The sequence below is a fragment of the Schistocerca nitens genome, chromosome 4 (assembly GCF_023898315.1).
Source record: "Schistocerca nitens isolate TAMUIC-IGC-003100 chromosome 4, iqSchNite1.1, whole genome shotgun sequence".
Taxonomy (NCBI): Eukaryota; Metazoa; Arthropoda; class Insecta; order Orthoptera; family Acrididae; genus Schistocerca; species Schistocerca nitens.
This window is the reverse complement of record NC_064617.1, coordinates 306,290,466-306,308,874: the sequence shown is the minus strand read 5'-3', so window position 1 is coordinate 306,308,874 and position 18,409 is coordinate 306,290,466. Positions and strand designations below refer to the sequence as shown.

The window sequence follows — 18,409 nt, the reverse complement described above, 5'->3', positions numbered from 1 at the left end:
ATATTAAAAGAGAACATTCTTTATTATTAGAACATTTCAGTTTAGAGATTATTTTACTGCACTTGTGCTCAGTATTAATGCACTCTTATCACCTACATTAGCTTAAACTTGTGAATATGCAGTAAACACATAGTCACAAAATAAATAATCGTTTGTGTAATAACATAAAATGTCAGTTTGGGATTGTTTATTTGTTAAATTGTTTCCATATTAACCACTACTCTTTGTTTACAATATGATTTTCTCCAAACAAAAGTGTGTGTGGCTATAAGGTTGTGCAAAGAATTGAATTACGTTGTTAATTCTAATCAGTCATGCGTGTAACAGCACTTTACACAATATTATGTGCAACTGTATGGTATAAAAAAATACATGAAATTGAAGACAAATTTGTGTTTAGAAATTGCCACCAAAAACAAGTTCTCATTGCTATAAAAGGCAATGGAATTTTGTCAGCAATGTCTAATACTTTGGGGATCAGTGCAAGAGCAATAATTAGTTAAGGAGTGTGCTACTTCGGAAGATTTGAAAGCAGAACCGTTATGCTGTGGGTTGACAGTACGAAGTGTCATACTTTAAGTTATTACTGATGGAAACTCCCTCCCTCACTCTGTCACTGATATTGATGCAGTTTTTTCACATATTTAATGCTCACCTGTACAGAAAAGAATTCCTTGTCATTGCATAGTGCCACAGAAAAATGCCTCACTACAAATACAGTTGTGGCAGAAGTTATGGGTTGCCATCATAAACATTAGCAGGTGCAGAGTATTGCTAAGGAAGCCACACATGCTATGATTACTATAGCATAAAACAGTGACCCATCATAGGAATGCATATCTGAAAATATCTTGCTACACTTTTTGTTGTGATAAAAGTTACGAGCTGACATTATAAACATTAACAGGTGCAGAGTATTGCTAGAAAAGCCACACAATGCTAATCTCGCTACTGTCCGTATTAGCAACGTATTATTCAATAATGCCTCTCTACAAATACTGTTATGATAAATGTTACAGGTTTCCACCACACACAATACCAAGTGGTGTGGCTAGGAAAGCCACATATGCTATGCTTACTTTTGCAGAAAAGAGAACCCACGACAGCAATGTATTTCTCAAAATGCCTCACTTCAAATTGTATTGTCATAAAAGATATAGGTTCCATTTATAAACATTACCAGGTGCAGAGTATTGGATGCAAAATGGCACACACAAAATTATGATTTGGAGCACTTTCCCTCATAATTTAATATGTTAGGATATCTCTGGTATAAACAATGCAAAACATGATAACATTGGGCCTCATGTATATAACTGTTACAGCACATATATTCATTCCAAAGTTAGAGTAACAAGGATGCTTAATTACTATTATTTTGTTTCATTAACAGTCTACCTCTTTGTGAAGTCATTTAAGTAGAAATTGGCACCTGACGTTATGGCTGCAGGCCTGCAACTGACATGTAGCTTACTCATGTAGACTGCAGTGTTGTAATCTGTTTTTATATATGAAGTAATTCTAATTTGAAGTGATTGGATGAAACTTAGTCCAGACCAAATAAGATGTAAGCAGATATTAGACAGACAACAACTAGGATAGTAGCAGTATCACTAACAGGACAAACACAGAGAAACAATTTGAACTGTGAGACAACTTTAATACATTAGATAGAATACAACACAGCACCAAAAATTACAAAAAATCACTGTCACAGGAAAAAAAGTCACGTGTCACTCGCATTTTTCTTCTTCCAGTATTTTAGTTTTTCTTTCAGGGCCAGAATCTTTAAATTTTTAATCCTCAGCTCCTTTTGGTGCTCTGCCTTCATCATGTAAAATTGGGCCTCCAGTAGTTCCACTCTCTTCTTGCACACATTTTCGACTACTTTTCCCAAACCTGATGGCCTTGGTTTTGCAGGCATCCTGCGACGATGCCATATATTTTTCGGCGTGCAAATGTTTTCATTGAGTTGATCAGGAGACTGTGAAACAGATTGCACCTTGGTGACATCCACCAGAACATTCTTTGGTGTCTCTTTACTTTGTGTTACGACAGGTGTGTGGGAAGTGCTAGGTTGTGTGCACTCTGCTAATTCGACAACTGAAGCAGGTGGCGTGTTCTCACTGCACTACACTGCACTCCATGTTGACAACATCCACAATCATGCTAAACTGTGCATCGGAATCGTATGCATTTGTTAACGGTTTCATTGAGGAACCAACAATTTCTAATAGTGAAGCCCGACCATGGATCTTGGTTTTTTGGGTAGGCCTCCCCCACCTGTCTTATACACTTCCAGCTTTTCTTCCGTAAGGTCTTTTCGAAGTCTTCTTTTCATGTTTCCATAACAGGTTTTCAGCCTGCCACAGGATCTTTTTGCCACACCTGAAATTAAATAAATGTTTGTAGTACCATAAATTAATTCTTATATTATTTACATTCACAAGTCCATTTTGCATTCTGAGGCTCTTAACTTATAACTGCAATAAAAATCTATGATCTGTATATGGCTTTTGTTTACATATCAGTTCATTAAAAAGAAAGTGGTATAGGCATATGTGAAGAATACGGCACAGGGCTAAGTGAGAAACGTATGTTCACAATTTTCAACATAAAAGCTTCCGTTAGTCACATAATATTTAGTTAACAGTAGCATGGCATTGGATTTGAAATTTAAAACTAACAAAACCATTCCAACCGTAAATGTACATAGTCCTATCATGTATTTCAGTGGTACGCCAAACTAAAAGCCAGTCTATGCCGTATTCTACGCTTACGATGAACCTAGAAAAGTTATTCATTTATGAGTAAACTTACCAGGAGTAGAATTAAATTGTGCCTCCACTTGGGACCACATTGCCTGTTTTTCTTTTAAGCTGCAGCCGTCGGTTTTCTTATTTTCAAGAACGGATGCATTTGCACCCACCAGTTCAAGAAGTACATCTATCTCGTACTTCGAGAAATTCGGTAGTCTTCTTTTATTCTCCATTATTTTCCAAAAAAGAAATCAACAGATCCGAAATAGGTACTGAGATACGTACACACAATTCTGCTTGTCGACGGAAAAAAACAGCAAAGATAGAATGTGGCACCAGCGATTATCTGTGCAATTTCATGTTTACTAACGTCTTTGCATCGCCAGGGCACATTCCATTGCAATGTAGAGAGTTTACCACGGTCACATGCACAGTTGGCTGACAACGGTTTGCTGAACAGCGATTAACATTGGTGCACTGCAGAAACATTTTAAACGCGATTTACTTTTAACCATGATCGCGGGACCTAGGTAATCATGCTTTTTGACCGGGGTTGGTGCACTTGGCCATGAGTGTCATCACCCACCGCGCACAGCTATTCATCAGGAATCCTGACAGATGGTTCCTATTGAGATCTGGCGGCTACATCGAGTTCCTCCAGGTTCATTCGTCTCACTTTGGCTCCTACTCGTTGTGAGCAGGTGCATAATGGCCACCATTGTTGTACGTCGCTCCTAGTTCCTGTTTAGTAACGACGCAGATCCGGAAGTGCAAAAATTCGATCGGTGATCCGTAGTTTGTTCACATGCGTGTTTCCCTCATTTAAAATCAAAGAAACTTTGATTTGAGGAGGTAACTTGCTTGTCAGTGTCACCTACAATCTCTCGTCTATGAGCTTCAGGCAATAATAGAGGGTGTATTCCAAAATATTGCCTGAACATTCAATGTTTATGATTTATTTCCTTTGTTAAAATTTTTAAGTGGAGAACTGAGGCCGTAGGTGACAAATTTACGTCTCCAGTTACCTTAAAATTATTGGTGATCTAGTATTCCCTACTACAAGCCCTCAGACGTGTAGCTTTGCCTGCTACTAAATGAAAGAAATACTATTTGGTCTTCTCAATTCTTTGCTTTCTATTTTCATCTTGTAATTGTGCCAGCATCAGGTTTTATTTGATTTTATTGAGTTCTCAGTATGGTGTTGTCAACTGTTTCCAGGCTAGTGAAAAAAACCTGATGAGAAGGGCAAAGCCAGGAACTTGTTGTTTAAGATTTTTACCTGATTTGAAAGGTTTGATTGTCATAAAGGAGTCTCATTTAATTCTTTTAATTACTGAAGTATCTACAGACTTCTACTGCTCTTGCTCGTTTTCTAATACACTGAACCAACACAATAAAATACACAGTTGCTTTACTGTTAAGGACTACCAGCATAATTGTTAAGGAAGAAAGTGTCATAATATCAACAATGATAAAACATATACACTTTTTTTCTAGGACATTGTATTTAAGTAAAATTGTATATTCAATACTGTTGTTTTCTAGGAGAGAGTCTTTATAAAGTACCATAAACAAATTTATTCTTTTAATAATAGTTATATATTAGATCAACATCAAAATTATTGTTCCAGACTGATAAAGAAGTTTGGAAAGAGACAGTGTGCACCACTTCTATCCAAGAGCGTATGGTGAAGAACTTGCAGTTGCCAAATAGTATGTTCCAGAAGCACTGAAAGAAAGAAAAACAGTATGCAGTATTACAGAAATATGCTATTTAGTTATTAATAATCTGAAAATATTTATAATATAGACAGAAAACACATCATCACCATCCAACTGCAGATAGAAACACAAACAAAGCTGTAAAATTTTTGTCAGAGTAAGGGTCTTCTTTGTGCAGCAGAAGAGATAAAACATTGAAATTAAAGAGATTCGTAATGCACAAGACTGTGGGAGTAGTCAAATAGAATCCCAAACCAAAGGAGCATTACCATATATACTTTCCAGTAAGTTGACCTCGACTCAGGATCTTGGGAGGTTTTTTCCTGCATTTTTGATGCTTACAAGTCTCCTTTCCTTCAACACTTTTCTCTCCTTGAACAAAGGAGGTGTCTCTCCTTATATTGTTGAGCAAGTATGGTTTACTTACAATACAATCTTGGGGTTGTTTTATGTTATGCTTATCTATAGCTGTTTAAAGTTGGACAAGTGACAGTAATTCCTCCAAGGTTGAAATCTTTTTCTTTTTTGGTTTTGCTGCATGTTTCAAGTTCAGCTCATTGCCAAGATGTTTCAGTGGCGATAACACAAACTTTCACAAATGATGGGGAGGACATAATGAAACAATTTTATATGTAGAAATTTGATCTAGAATAAGTGAAAATGATTAAATGTCAGCCTTACTGTTTATCTACTGTGGATGAAAATCTGAGTTTACACATTTTTGTAATAATTACGTTTATCTCAACACCTCATATGAGATACTACTTTCATAACAATTGCCCAATGTGGAATCCCTCGACTTCTACTCAGGTATGACGCCTGACATCATTGTAGAAGTCTCTGTTACAGGAATAGAGACTTCTTTCCATCATCTAGCCTCTTCAGCCTCTACAGGTGTCACATGATGAGACTTTTTACATGACTCCATATGAAGAAATCGAATTATCAGGAGAACAAACTCACAAGAAAAGAAATAAGATTCCCCATCCTGTCCACCTTCAATTAAATATCTCAACTAGATGTTCTCGAGTAAGAGATGCAAGTTTGCTGGAGCTCCATCAGTGGTCATGTGTCTTCACAACTGTAACAGGCTTTAAAATGACCTATATGTGATATTCGTAATTACTGAGCATTCTAGCCCTGACGAAACAGACCTGTTCCAAGAAAAGTACTTATGCTGGAAAGTCAGGATTGACGGCACAGCTTTCATTGGCTCAACACGAGATGGAAGTCAGTAGGTTCTATAACATTTGCATTGTGTGAATGTTAGGGGTGTACGTATTATTTCCATTTTACTTTCCAAGACACAAACACTAATGTCAGCAAGACGAAGCCGGCCGAAGTGGCCGTGCGGTTAAAGGCGCTGCAGTCTGGACCCACAAGACCGCTACGGTCGCAGGTTCGAATCCTGCCTCGGGCATGGATGTTTGTGATGTCCATAGGTTAGTTAGGTTTAACTAGTTCTAAGTTCTAGGGGACTAATGACCTCAGCAGTTGAGTCCCATAGTGCTCAGAGCCATTTGAACCATTTGAATCAGCAAGACGAAGGTTAGATTTTCTGTGTGTGGTAGAAGTGTAGCTGTTGTTTCTGTATCACACACTACTGTGTAAGACACCAATTCATAGTCGAATGATCGAGTGCTGAATGAAGGTTGTCATTGATGCCAGCAATTTAGAAGTCGAAGCAGTAAATTGTCCTCTTCAGACATTTGTCTTGTTGTATCACTTCCTAGATTCCTTTATATATTGATAAACGTCTGGATTCATTTATGTGCTTCAGATGTCTCTTACTTGGACACTTGACCCAGAACAACCGGTCAACTTCCCTATAATTTCCAAATGCTTGTCCACACACGAATTTCGTAATTGGGTAATTGGTTCCAACACAGTTTCATTAATGCTGTACAATTCGTATTGTAAGCACAATCTGCAGTCTTAAATACATTAACTTCAGCACTACCCATGTTGATGCACACATCATACTTTCTACATAGTATTAGTGGGTTTTCCAATTTTCATCCTTTATGATGTATGCATACATGTTGGATGGCTGTGCCTATCATATAGTAAGAACAGCAGTGTTTTATAAAAGATCAATTTATTACATCAAACAGATAACAATCTAAAAGTTCTCAAGTTCCATGGGTAGAGCAGAGTCATTCCACGACTAATTTCTTATTAATCATCACACTTGTTACCAGAGAAGAGTTCCTAAACTAAAAGTGATACATTTGCCCTCCTCTATCACCCTTGAAAATTCGTATTATTGACCAGAATGGAGAAATGTGTGACTGAATTTTTGCTAGTGATGTGCATATAGATCATGTGATGTCAATATAGAGTATTAGTCAGTACATTTTTACAATGATAGTGCAAGAAGGTATATACATATTCACTTTTATTAATGTAATATGTGTATGTTTTATTATTGAACAATAGATTTTTACTGAAATCCTTTCATAAGCTTCCAATGTCATAAGTAATCAAGATGTGCAATCATTTTTTGACTACCCTGGGAGCATAATGCATGTATATATGTTTGAATGAATGAATAGAAGGAGAACTATATTTATGTGGAAGTATTAATTAGATATCTATGTAGATTATTCAGGTGTTCCTAAACTACATTAAATATTACTGAATATGTTTTACCTGGTTGATACAGTCTCTCCCATGAGAGCTGTTGGATTGCTATCACAACTTCCACTATTGTAGTCATTCCAGCTGCCACACTGGTGTGCCTTAAAACCGGTTGCTGTTGTTATAGATTCAGCAAAGAATTCTGTTGAGCGACCATGGCTACATACACCTGTGAATTTGTGGAACAAATAGCACACATAATCATTACTGTAAACGCTAACAGAAATGTGAATCAATTTAGAACATGATTACCATTTAGAACTGTATGTCACATGAGCAACAGCTGAAAATTACAATTTTAAGGAAATTACAACAATTATTTAGAAATTTCATTTTGTCTGTATAGAAACTATAAAATTTGAAAAGTAGAAATACGCTAAAATTGTGTTGTAAGATAGTGAACACTCTCTTAAAAGCCATTTTGACTATTTTTAGACTGTGACTGTCTCAAGAAATATGTGACTGGTAGCGGTAATTTAAAAAGTTGACAAAGTTTGTGACTGGCAGCAGTAATTTAAAAAAAACCTTTACATAATACTCTCTTTACTTTTAAACATATAATTTGTGCACCATATCTAAGTCTGAAAAGTGTTCCTTCCCTCACAATCGATTTTTGTACATAACTGATTATTTTCGTTAATTGAACTGTAAAATCTCTACATTTTCAGTTTGTCACAAAGAAATACTAACTTTATGCAGGAGATGTTATTCATTAATTATTATCATACATCCCACAATTAATTCGGTTGGTATGAAACAGGTTGCATGTCAATACATAACCTCTCTCTACTTTTGCAACAAAAAAGTTAACATACACAATTTCATAAATAACTAACCTCCAGCATCAATGCCACAGCCAGGCTGGGATGATCCACCATTTGGATAGAAGTCAACTGATCCCATAGCATCCTTCCAGCCAGGAAATACAATACTGGTGTGTATTACCTGTACAAAGCTAGCATCACTTGCATCAAGACGGTCTGCAGTAGACTCTATACCAAAGAGTGGTGCTGCTGGGTCCATGCCTGCGCAGATAAAATCAGGTTTTTGAAGAATGTAATTCTGATAGTCTCTCTCTCTCTCTCTCCCCCTCTCTCTCTAGTACCCTTTATCCAGCCAGTGCCATGTCAGGACTGGTATGGTGTTCCTCCTCCCCCCCTCCCCAATATGTTCCCAGAGAACCAACCATACCTGTGTAAGAGCTATTATTACTGCAGGGTTACCACTCCCAAAGCCATTATACAGCTACTGACAACTACAGTCCTGAGGAGGAATTCGTATATCCCTTGTGTTTGCATGTCGTGTAATTGCATGGTCAAATGTGGCATCATTTTCAAATTACTTGTGCACAATTATCAGAAGTGTGACTTGGGAACCACCTGGATCTAACTCAGTGGATATGGAAACCCACCTAAAAACCACATCCAGGCAGGCTGGCACACCAGATTCCATCATTAATCTACAAGGCAGATTCGAACTGGGGCCAGCATGCCTTCCCATGTTAACAAGCTCACTTATCCTTATGAGTTGTGATATCAAGAGAGATCAAGGTATTTGAATCAGTGTATTGTTAATTCCTTTCTTTTCTGCTGCCTTTACAGTTCTGCAATTAAATTCATACTGGTTACACAGCAAAAAAAGCACATGTTTATCTTTAAAGAAATGTTATCATAAGTGGTCATTAAGAGCGACAGAAAGTCTTTATTTACTTTCACATTAGTGGAATAGCTCATCCATGAATCATGTTTCAATATCAAATATTTATTTATGTTCCCATAGAATCTATACTTTTTCCACATAGGATGGGTGACTTGAAGATAAGTCTTTGTTTAGTGAAGCTTTATTTTCTCTGGGTTAATCACTTCAGTTGATTCAGCTTTGGATTCTTGGTGAAACATTGTGTATTGTACTGTATGTTGTACTGTACCAAACGAAACACGTTTTTTGTCTTGTTTCACAAACCTGTATTATTTTTATATGGCTAATATTTTGGGTTGTAAGCCCATTTCCTAGCAAGCAACTGATTTATTAGAGAATAGGCTCACAGACTGAAAACTAGGTTATACAAAAAAGAAACTTTCGTGAGAAAAGACAAAAATGTGTCATTTGGTTAATACTCTGAATTAAATTACAGTACTCTCATTTCAAGTTAAGTTTGTGCATCATATTCTATGGAAAGGTAATGTTTATGCGTGACTAAAGTAACTACTGTTGATGTGGTATGATGCTTCAGAATTTCTGCAGGTCATTGTGCGTTTATTATGACTGATGTTAAATTCTCAGAATGTTAGAGTTCTTAATCAATGTTAATCACATCTCACACATAAAAAGTGCAAAAGAGTGAAATAATAATAACAAAATAATATTCTAAAAATTTGATGATTTAAAATTATGGATTCAAGTTTGTGAGAAGACAGTAAAAGTCATAGGAAACAAGAAAGTTAGCATCAATATTTCTTGAAAGGCCTAGTGTAGGTGCTATTATTGCTGTTCGCTGTGAACAGATAATGAGATATTACTTGCATTATAAAACAGTTGAGACAGAAGTGAAAGCATAACAAATGCAAGCTGTGTTAACCACATAAAATATTATGATCAATTAAATGTGAAATGAATAAAGTAGTATACCATTTTTTGTTTTTGATCATCAGTCTTCTGGCTAGTTTGATGCGTCCCACCACGAATTGCTCTCCTGTGCTAACCTCTTAATCTCAGAGCAGCACTTGCAACCTACGCCTTGAGTTATTTGCTGGATGTATTCCAATCTCTGTCTTCCTCTACAGTTTTTGCCCTCTACAGCTCTCTCTAGTAGTCATCCCTCATGTCTTAACAGATGTTTTATCTTCCTGTCCCTTCTCCTTATGAGTGTTTTCCACATAGGCCTATTCCTTTCCTCCCCAATTCTGTGCAGAACCTCATCATTCCTTACCTTACCATTCCACCTAATTTTCAACATTCGTCTGTAGCACCACATCTCAAATGCTTCGATTCTCTTCTGTTCCGGTTTTCCCACAGTCCATGTTTCACTACCATACATTGCTGTACTCCAGACGTACATTCTCAGAAATTTCTTCCACAAATTACCTCCGTCCTTATTCGATTTACTCTCAGTTCATACTCTGTACTCATTAGACTGTTCATTCCGTTCAGCAGATCATGTAATTCTTCTTCACTTTCACTCAGGATAGCAATGTCATCAGCAAATCGGACCCTATCCAAAAACATCCGTATTGTTGACGCAAACACGGAAGAAAAGAGCTTCAACGGCAAGACGATTGAATCGTATCATTGATACCCTTTCACCTTGAATTTTAATTCCACTCCAGAACCTTTCTTTTATTTTCATCATTGCTTCCTCGACGTAAAGATTGAACAGTAGGGTCAAAAGGCTACATCCTTATCTTACACCATTTTTAATACGAGCACTTCGATCTTGGTCGTCCACTCTTATTATTCCCTCTTGACTGTTGTACATATTGTGTACATATTGTATATGACCCGTCTATAGCTTACCCCTGCTTTTCTCAGAATTTAGGACATCTTGCACCATTTTACATTGTCGAACGGTTTTTCGAGGTCGACAAATACTATGAGCGTGTCTCGGTTTTTCTTTAGTCTTGATTCCATTGTTAACAGCAACGTAAGAATTGAATCTCTCGTGCCATTAGCTTTTGTAAATAACAAATGGAAGTATTAAACATTCAGGAAATTGATTCATCAGACAAATGAGACGGGAAGTTACAGAATCTGTGACTCTACAGCTACATCTGGTATTATTAATCACTTAACAATATGACTTAAGATCAGTTCCTACCTGTAATTCTATTCAGTCTTCCTGCAGTAACACGATTTCCTGCAACACCACACACATGAGCGCCTAGGCTGTGTCCTACAAGCTGCATGTTATTGGTGCTGGCACCAAGAGAAGCAAGCCAGTTGATGAAAGCAGCCAGAACTTCTCCAACTCCTGATACAGCAGCTTTTGCTTGAGCATAATTCCAATTTCCTGCGTGGACTGACCAGTCTACGACAATCACATTGTAATCTCCAGCTTGTAGCCACCCTGAAAGATAAAGCTATTATTATTCCTGGAGTCACAGAAGTAAGAACACCGAATTGTAGGAAGGGTAAACTGCAAAAATTAATATGCTTGTGAGAGGGAACTTATGCTATCATTTGAACCTGAGAAAGATAACAGTAGTTATGTATAAGTGGGCCAGATGTAAGGTACCTGTGTTGGGAAGTAGATACCGAACAGTAAATTAAGGTGTCACTCAATCTGTTGGTCATTTATACAGGATATTATCCTAAGAGTCGTTAGGTGCTTTTTCTCTGGCGTTTCAGAAAAAAAATGGTTCAAATGGCTCTGAGCACTATGGGACTTAACATCTGTGGTCATCAGGCCCCTAGAACTTAACTAACCTAAGGACATCACACACATCGATGCCCGAGGCAGAATTCGAACCTGCGACCGTAGCGGTCACGCGGTTCCAGACTGAAGCGCCTAGAACCGCACAGCCACACCGGCCGGCAAGTTTCAGCAGATATTTACAATTTCGTTTTTGCATTGTGTAACTGGAGTCAGCTGGAGTCAGCCCATCAAGTCCTTCGTGCGAATCCCAGCGTCGACGAAAAGCATCGGTTTGTTTCCACTTACAAACAAATTTTTTTTTAAACTGGAATTTACCGTGCCCATTCGACAGGGCGTTCCCATAGTAGTCTAGTGCGACATCTGTTTTGTCGGTAGGTGTTAACAGGGACAGTAAAACTCCAAGAATAACCTGTCTCCAACAGCGGCAGCACAGCCCTGGCCCTCGTTGACTGCTACCGCCAAGCATGCTGTGTTACTGAGTCGGTGCTGAATTGCTGTCCATTCTTCGTGTTTTACTGTCCCTGTTAACACCTAACGTCAAAACAAATGTCGAACTACACTAATCTGAGACCACTTTGTCGAATGGGCACATAAAATTCGCCTTTAAAAATCTTTTTTTTTTCTAACTGGAAATAAACCGGCCGTTTCCGTCAGCAATGGGCGTCGTATGAAAAACGTGTTGAACAGTATTTGTTTGGGTTGACTCCAGCTACGTAATGCACAAATGAAATTGCAAATATCTGCTGAAGTGCTAGAGAAATTGCGCCTGACGGCGCTTAATAGAGACACCCTGTATTAATAAACTCCTCAGACCCACAGTTAAACCAGTTATTATTTATTACATGAAACATATTCTTCGCCATACAAAAATATACTTTCGCTTCTTAACTTCGTTCAGGTTACTTTCATAGTCTTCTAACTATAACATTACTCATTTGATACTCCAGCTTCGACATCAACCATTCTCCATACTCTGAACATAAAATTACTTATACACACTTGTGCTTTCTTGTTATCATTTCAATGTTCTTATCAGTTTGGGCAGTTAGCGTACTTTTATAATTTCTGTAACTACGTGGGAAGGTGGAGGGCACACGTCGGGTAATCGCACGCATTGCAGTTTGTTGGTAAGAATGTCGTCATAGCTGCTCCAGGATGTGCTGCGGTCTAGTACTACTAACACGAGTTATCGCTGCATTACCGTTCCCCATTATAGGCTGCTTCACAAGCTTGCAAAGAACGGTTTGAATTTTCGCTACTTTTATTCTTATTTTGAGAGGGCATTCAGAACAAGGTAAGGTTGGTTTACATAGTTTATCTATCTTGTTAACCTGGCACATGTGTACCAGTGATTTTGTTTATCTTTTTGTAGAGTTTCAGGGCAGCTAGATTACATGGTTTTCTTGTCATCATCATCGTCATCATCATCATTTAAGACTGATTATGCCTTTCAGCGTTCAGTCTGGAGCATAGCCCCCTTATAAAATACCTCCATGATCCCCTATTCAGTGCTAACATTGGTGCCTCTTCTGATGTTAAACCTATTACTTGAAAATCATTCTTAACCGAATCCAGGTACCTTCTTCTTGGTCTGACCCGACTCCTCCTACCCTCTACTGCTGAACCCATGAGTCTCTTGGGTAGCCTTGCTTCTCCCATGCGTGTAACATGACCCCACCATCTAAGCCTGTTCGCCCTGACTGCTAAAAATGGTTCAAATGGCTCTGAGCACTATGGGACTCAACTGCTGTGGTTATCAGTCCCCTAGAACTTGGAACTACTTAAACCTAACTAACCTAAGGACATCACACACATCCATGCCCGAGGCAGGATTCGAACCTGCGACCGTAGCAGTCGCACGGTTCCGGACTGCGCGCCTAGAACCGCGAGACCACCGCGGCCGGCCCTGACTGCTACATCTATAGAGTTCATTCCCAGTTTTTCTTTGATTTCCTCATTGTGGACACCCTCCTGCCATTGTTCCCATCTACTAGTACCTGCAATCATCCTAGCTACTTTCATATCCGTAACCTCAACCTTGTTGATAAGGTAACCTGAATCCACCCAGCTTTCGCTCCCATACAGCAAAGTTGGTCGAAAGATTGAACGGTGCACAGATAACGTAGTCTTGGTACTGACTTCCTTCTTTCAGAAGAGAGTAGATCGTAGCTGAGCGCTCACTGCATTAGCTTTGCTACACCTCGCTTCCAGTTCTTTCACTATGTTGCCATCCTGTGAGAATATGCATCCTAAGTACTTGAAACCGTCCACCTGTTCTAACTTTGTTCCTCCTATTTGGCACTCAATCCGTTTATATTTCTTTCCCACTGACATTACTTTCGTTTTGGAGATGCTAATCTTCATACCATAGTCCTTACATTTCTGATCTAGCTCTGAAATATTACTCCGCAAACTTTCAATCGAATCTGCCATCACAACTAAGTCATCCGCATATGCAAGACTGTTTATTTTGTGTTCTCATATCTTAATCTCACCCAGCCAGTCTATTGGTTTCAACATATGATCCATAAATAATATGAACAACAGTGGAGACAGGTTGCAGCCTTGTCTTACCCCTGAAACTACTCTGAACCATGAACTCAATTTACCGTCAACTCTAACTGCTGCCTGACTATCCATGTAAAGACCTTTAATTGCTTGCAATAGTTTGCCTCCTATTCCATAATCTTCCCTGTTCCACTCATAACACTTCTCCATTATTTGCCGTAAGCTAAAGATCTGGTCCTGACAACCTCTAAGAGGCCTAAACCCACACTGATTTTCATCCAATTGGTCCTCAACTAATACTCGCACTTTCCTTTCAACAACACCTCAGAAGATTTTACCCACAACGCTGATTAAAGAGATACCTCTGTAGTTGTTACAATCTTTTCTGTTTCCATGTTTAAAGATTGGTGTGATTACTGCTTTTGTCCAGTCTGATGGAACCTGTCCCGACTCCCAGGCCATTTCAATTATCCTATGTAGCCATTTAAGACCTGACATTCCACCGTATTTGATGAGTTCCGACTTAATTTCATCCACCCCAGCTGCTTTATTGCACTGCAATCTATTGACCATTTTCTCCACTTCCTCAAATGTGATCCTATTTCCATCATCATTCCTATCCCATTCTACCTCGAAATCTGAAACATTACTGATCGTATTTTCAGATACATTGATTATCTGTGGATAGATAATTTATTTCAGTATAGTTTGGGGTAATCATACGCATTTTTGTTGACTGTGTGCGATTACTCTTTCATGGGCTCATTGTCCCTCAGAACTGGCGACCAATCTTCATTAATTTCTTTACTCGATAAGTAATTGATAGACACTGCAGAACTATGTAAGAACTACCAAAAAATGCAAGTGGGCGCAAGAAACTTTAATAAATGCTTTAAAAGTCATTAAAGGAGGGTGAAAAATTCGACAAGTTTCAAGGATGCTTGCAATACATGAGGCGACCCACAGAACAGAAATGAAGACTGCCGTTTTCGGTCCTCCGAGACTGGTTAAAAGGGGAACATTTTTATTTACTCAACAACTCGAATTGGCTGAACATACAATAAAGTTAGCTAATTATTCTATGGTATGTCCCCCCACAGAGCTGCGTAGATTCGCTTATGAGTTCGCTGAGGCTAATAACGTACCTCATCAACTTGATTAGTTGGAAAAGATTAAAGGACATCCAGAAATCAAGGCAAAAAATCAGAAGGGACTAATTTAATAGAATAATAGCTTTCAGCGAAAAAGATGTAAAAGTATACTTTTGAAGTCTGCAACAAATTATGGAACAATATAACGTCTCAGAAAACGGAATTTTCAATGTTGTTGACAGCGGTATACCGACCGTATATAATCCTGGTAGAATCTTAGCCCCAATAGGAATCAGCTGGATGTAACAATATCACGGGAAAGGAGTAAAACCGCCACTATAATTTGTTTTTTCAGTGTTGTTGTTGTTGTTGTGGTCTTCAGTCCTGAGACTGGTTTGATGCAGCTCTCCATGCTACTCTGTCCTGTGCAAGCTGCTTCATCTCCCAGTACCTACTGCAACCTACATCCTTCTGAATCTGCTTAGTGTATTCATCTCTTGGTCTCCCTCTACGATTTTTACCCTCCACGCTGCCCTCCAATGCTAAATTTGTGATCCCTTGATGCCTCAAAACGTGTCCTACCAACCGATCCCTTCTTCTAGTCAAGTTGTGCCACAAACTTCTCTTCTCCCCAATCCTATTCAATACCTCCTCATTAGTTACGTGATCTACCCACCTTATCTTCAGCATTCTTCTGTAGCACCACATTTCGAAAGCTTCTATTCTCTTCTTGTCCAAACTGGTTATCGTCCATGTTTCACTTCCATACATGGCTACACTCCATACAAATACTTTCAGAAACGACTTCCTGACACCTAAATCTACACTAGATGTTAACAAATTTCTCTTCTTCAGAAACGATTTCCTTGCCATTGCCAGTCTACATTTTATATCCTCTCTACTTCGACCATCATCAGTTATTTTGCTCCTCAAATAGCAAAACTCCTTTACTACTTTAAGTGTCTCATTTCCTAATCTGATCCCCTCAGCATCACCCGATTTAATTTGACTACATTCCATTATTCTCGTTTTGCTTTTGTTGATGTTCATCTTATATCCTCCTTTCAAGACACTGTCCATTCCGTTCAACTGCTCTTCCAAGTCCTTTGCTGTCTCTGACAGAATTACAATGTCATCGGCGAACCTCAATGTTTTTACATCTTCTCCATAAATTTTAATACCTATTCCGAATTTTTCTTTTGTTTCCTTTACTGCTTGCTCAATATACAGATTGAATAACATCGGGGAGAGGCTACAACCCTGTCTCACTCCTTTCGCAACCACTGCTTCCCTTTCATGCCCCTCGACTCTCATAACTGCCATCTGGTTTCTGTACAAATTGTAAATAGCCTTTCGCTCCTTGTATTTTACCCCTGCCACCTTCAGAATTTGAAAGAGAGTATTCCAGTTAACGTTGTCAAAAGCTTTCTCTAAGTCTACAAATGCTAGAAACGTAGGTTTGCCTTTTCTTAATCTTTCTTCTAAGGTAAGTCGTAAGGTTAGTATTGCCTCAAGTGTTCCAACATTTCTACGGAATCCAGTGCTACAGGAATATATGTTCCTCCAATGTTTGCTTGTACCATCAAAGAATGTCTCTTCCGTTAACTAGAGGTGGACCATTGGGAGCTATCAACGATTGTTCTAAAACGCCTGGAGTTATGAACAACACCTTTTTGAATGGGTTCGTCATTTTGCTAAACACGTGAAACCTTCAAAAGAAGATCCACTGTTGCTAATTCTTGGTAACCACATGAATCACTTATCGCTTAACATTTATACATTTATAACTACTGCTAAAATATGGGAACTGTATTAGTAACCATTCCGCCACATACATCACACTAAATTGGTCGAAAGATCTCTGCATTCGGACTGGCAGAGCTCTGTATCAAATGTTTTATGAAAGTGGCTACTATGGAAAAGGCAATTTCGGGGTATGTCCTTTCAGTCCTGATATATTTACCACCAATGTCCAGTCTTAACAAATTCCACTAGTAGATGAGTCACCTGTTAAAGATGATACAGGATTGCTCTCTAACGAGAGAGTAGAGAAAGAGGAAAGAGTGGTGATAGAAAAGGAGAAATATGATCGTAATACAGAACACGATCGTAATACAGAACATATTCCTGGTCCATCAAATAAAGATATTCACAACGTCCAGTTGTTTGGTAGTGAGTTTCAACGGCTTTCTTCTCAGTCTGCAATATGGATGATGACACCCATCGACATGTTATGATTAATCTCATAACCAAACAACTGGACGATGCTACGCTGGCAGTATTGGAAAAGTGATTAAATTTTGCCCCTACACCCACGAATGTTCCCAGTACTGAATTAATTTCCGCTATTGAATAAGCGATGTCCAGGTCTCCCGACGAACTAGCTGGTGAAGTTAGGCAAGAGGTCTCGCACGCATTGCGTCCGGAGCCACCCCCGCGAAGCAACATCTCGCTTTAAAGAGCCGCGATCTGGCCCATCAGGGAAGATCAGGATTTAGTAGTCATTATCAGCGGACAAGGGCAATGCAACGGTCTTCTTTCGCAATACGATTATTTGGGTAAAATGGATCTTTTTACTAAAATGGATATTTCACTAGCAGACTCGGCATACCGAAGATTACAGATCGACCCAACTGAACGTGTTAAACGCAAGACGCTTTCACTTTTGAAGAAGCGTTCATTATCTAACGATCTTCTTAAAAAACTTCGACCTGGTGTTGCAGTGCAGCCGAGATTATACGTTTGCCTAAGGCACACAAGCAAGGGATTCCTCCTCAGTGTATTGTTAGTAATTTGGGCGCTCCTACTTAGAACATAGCCAAGTATTTATTACCCACTCTCAGTCCCCATTCAGGAAAATGCGAGAATCATATTTCCAATTCTCTGGTTTTTATTCAGCGTTTGAAGTCTTTGTGTTTCAATACCACGGACGTGCCCGTAGTTTTGATGTTGTGTCTCTTTTTACCAGAGTTCCTCTTGAAGAGTCTTTGCAGTTAATTGGTGAAAAATTGGACGAGGAAACAACTACGCTTTGTCGCTATGAGTTGACGTCGACGAATTTTTACTTAATGGGAAATACTTTGAAAAACTGACGGAGTGGCTATGGGGAGTCCATTACCACCCATACCGAGCGAGGTGGCGCAGTGGTTAGACACTGGACTCGCATTCGGGAGGACGACGGTTCAATCCCGCGTCCGGCCATCCTGATTTAGGTTTTCCGTGATTTCCCTAAATCGCTCCAGGCAAATGCCGGGATGGTTCCTTTCAAAGGGCACGGCCGACTTCCTTCCCCATCCTTCCCTAATCCGATGAGACCG

The 18,409-nt window shown here is 38.9% G+C and overlaps 1 protein-coding gene across 1 annotated transcript in view; it reads right to left on the bottom strand.

Moving 5' to 3' along the window:
* Nucleotides 1-4,430: 4,430 nt before the first annotated feature.
* The window catches only part of LOC126252269 (lipase member H-like), a 68,965-nt gene continuing 54,986 nt past the window's right edge, over nt 4,431-18,409 (bottom strand). The window contains exons 4-7 of the mRNA XM_049953142.1: nt 10,936-11,184; nt 7,958-8,146; nt 7,134-7,290; nt 4,431-4,488 (exon numbers count right to left, since the gene is read on the bottom strand). Coding sequence (XP_049809099.1) covers nt 4,431-4,488; nt 7,134-7,290; nt 7,958-8,146; nt 10,936-11,184 — 653 coding nt within the window. The remainder of the gene's footprint in view (nt 4,489-7,133; nt 7,291-7,957; nt 8,147-10,935; nt 11,185-18,409) is intronic.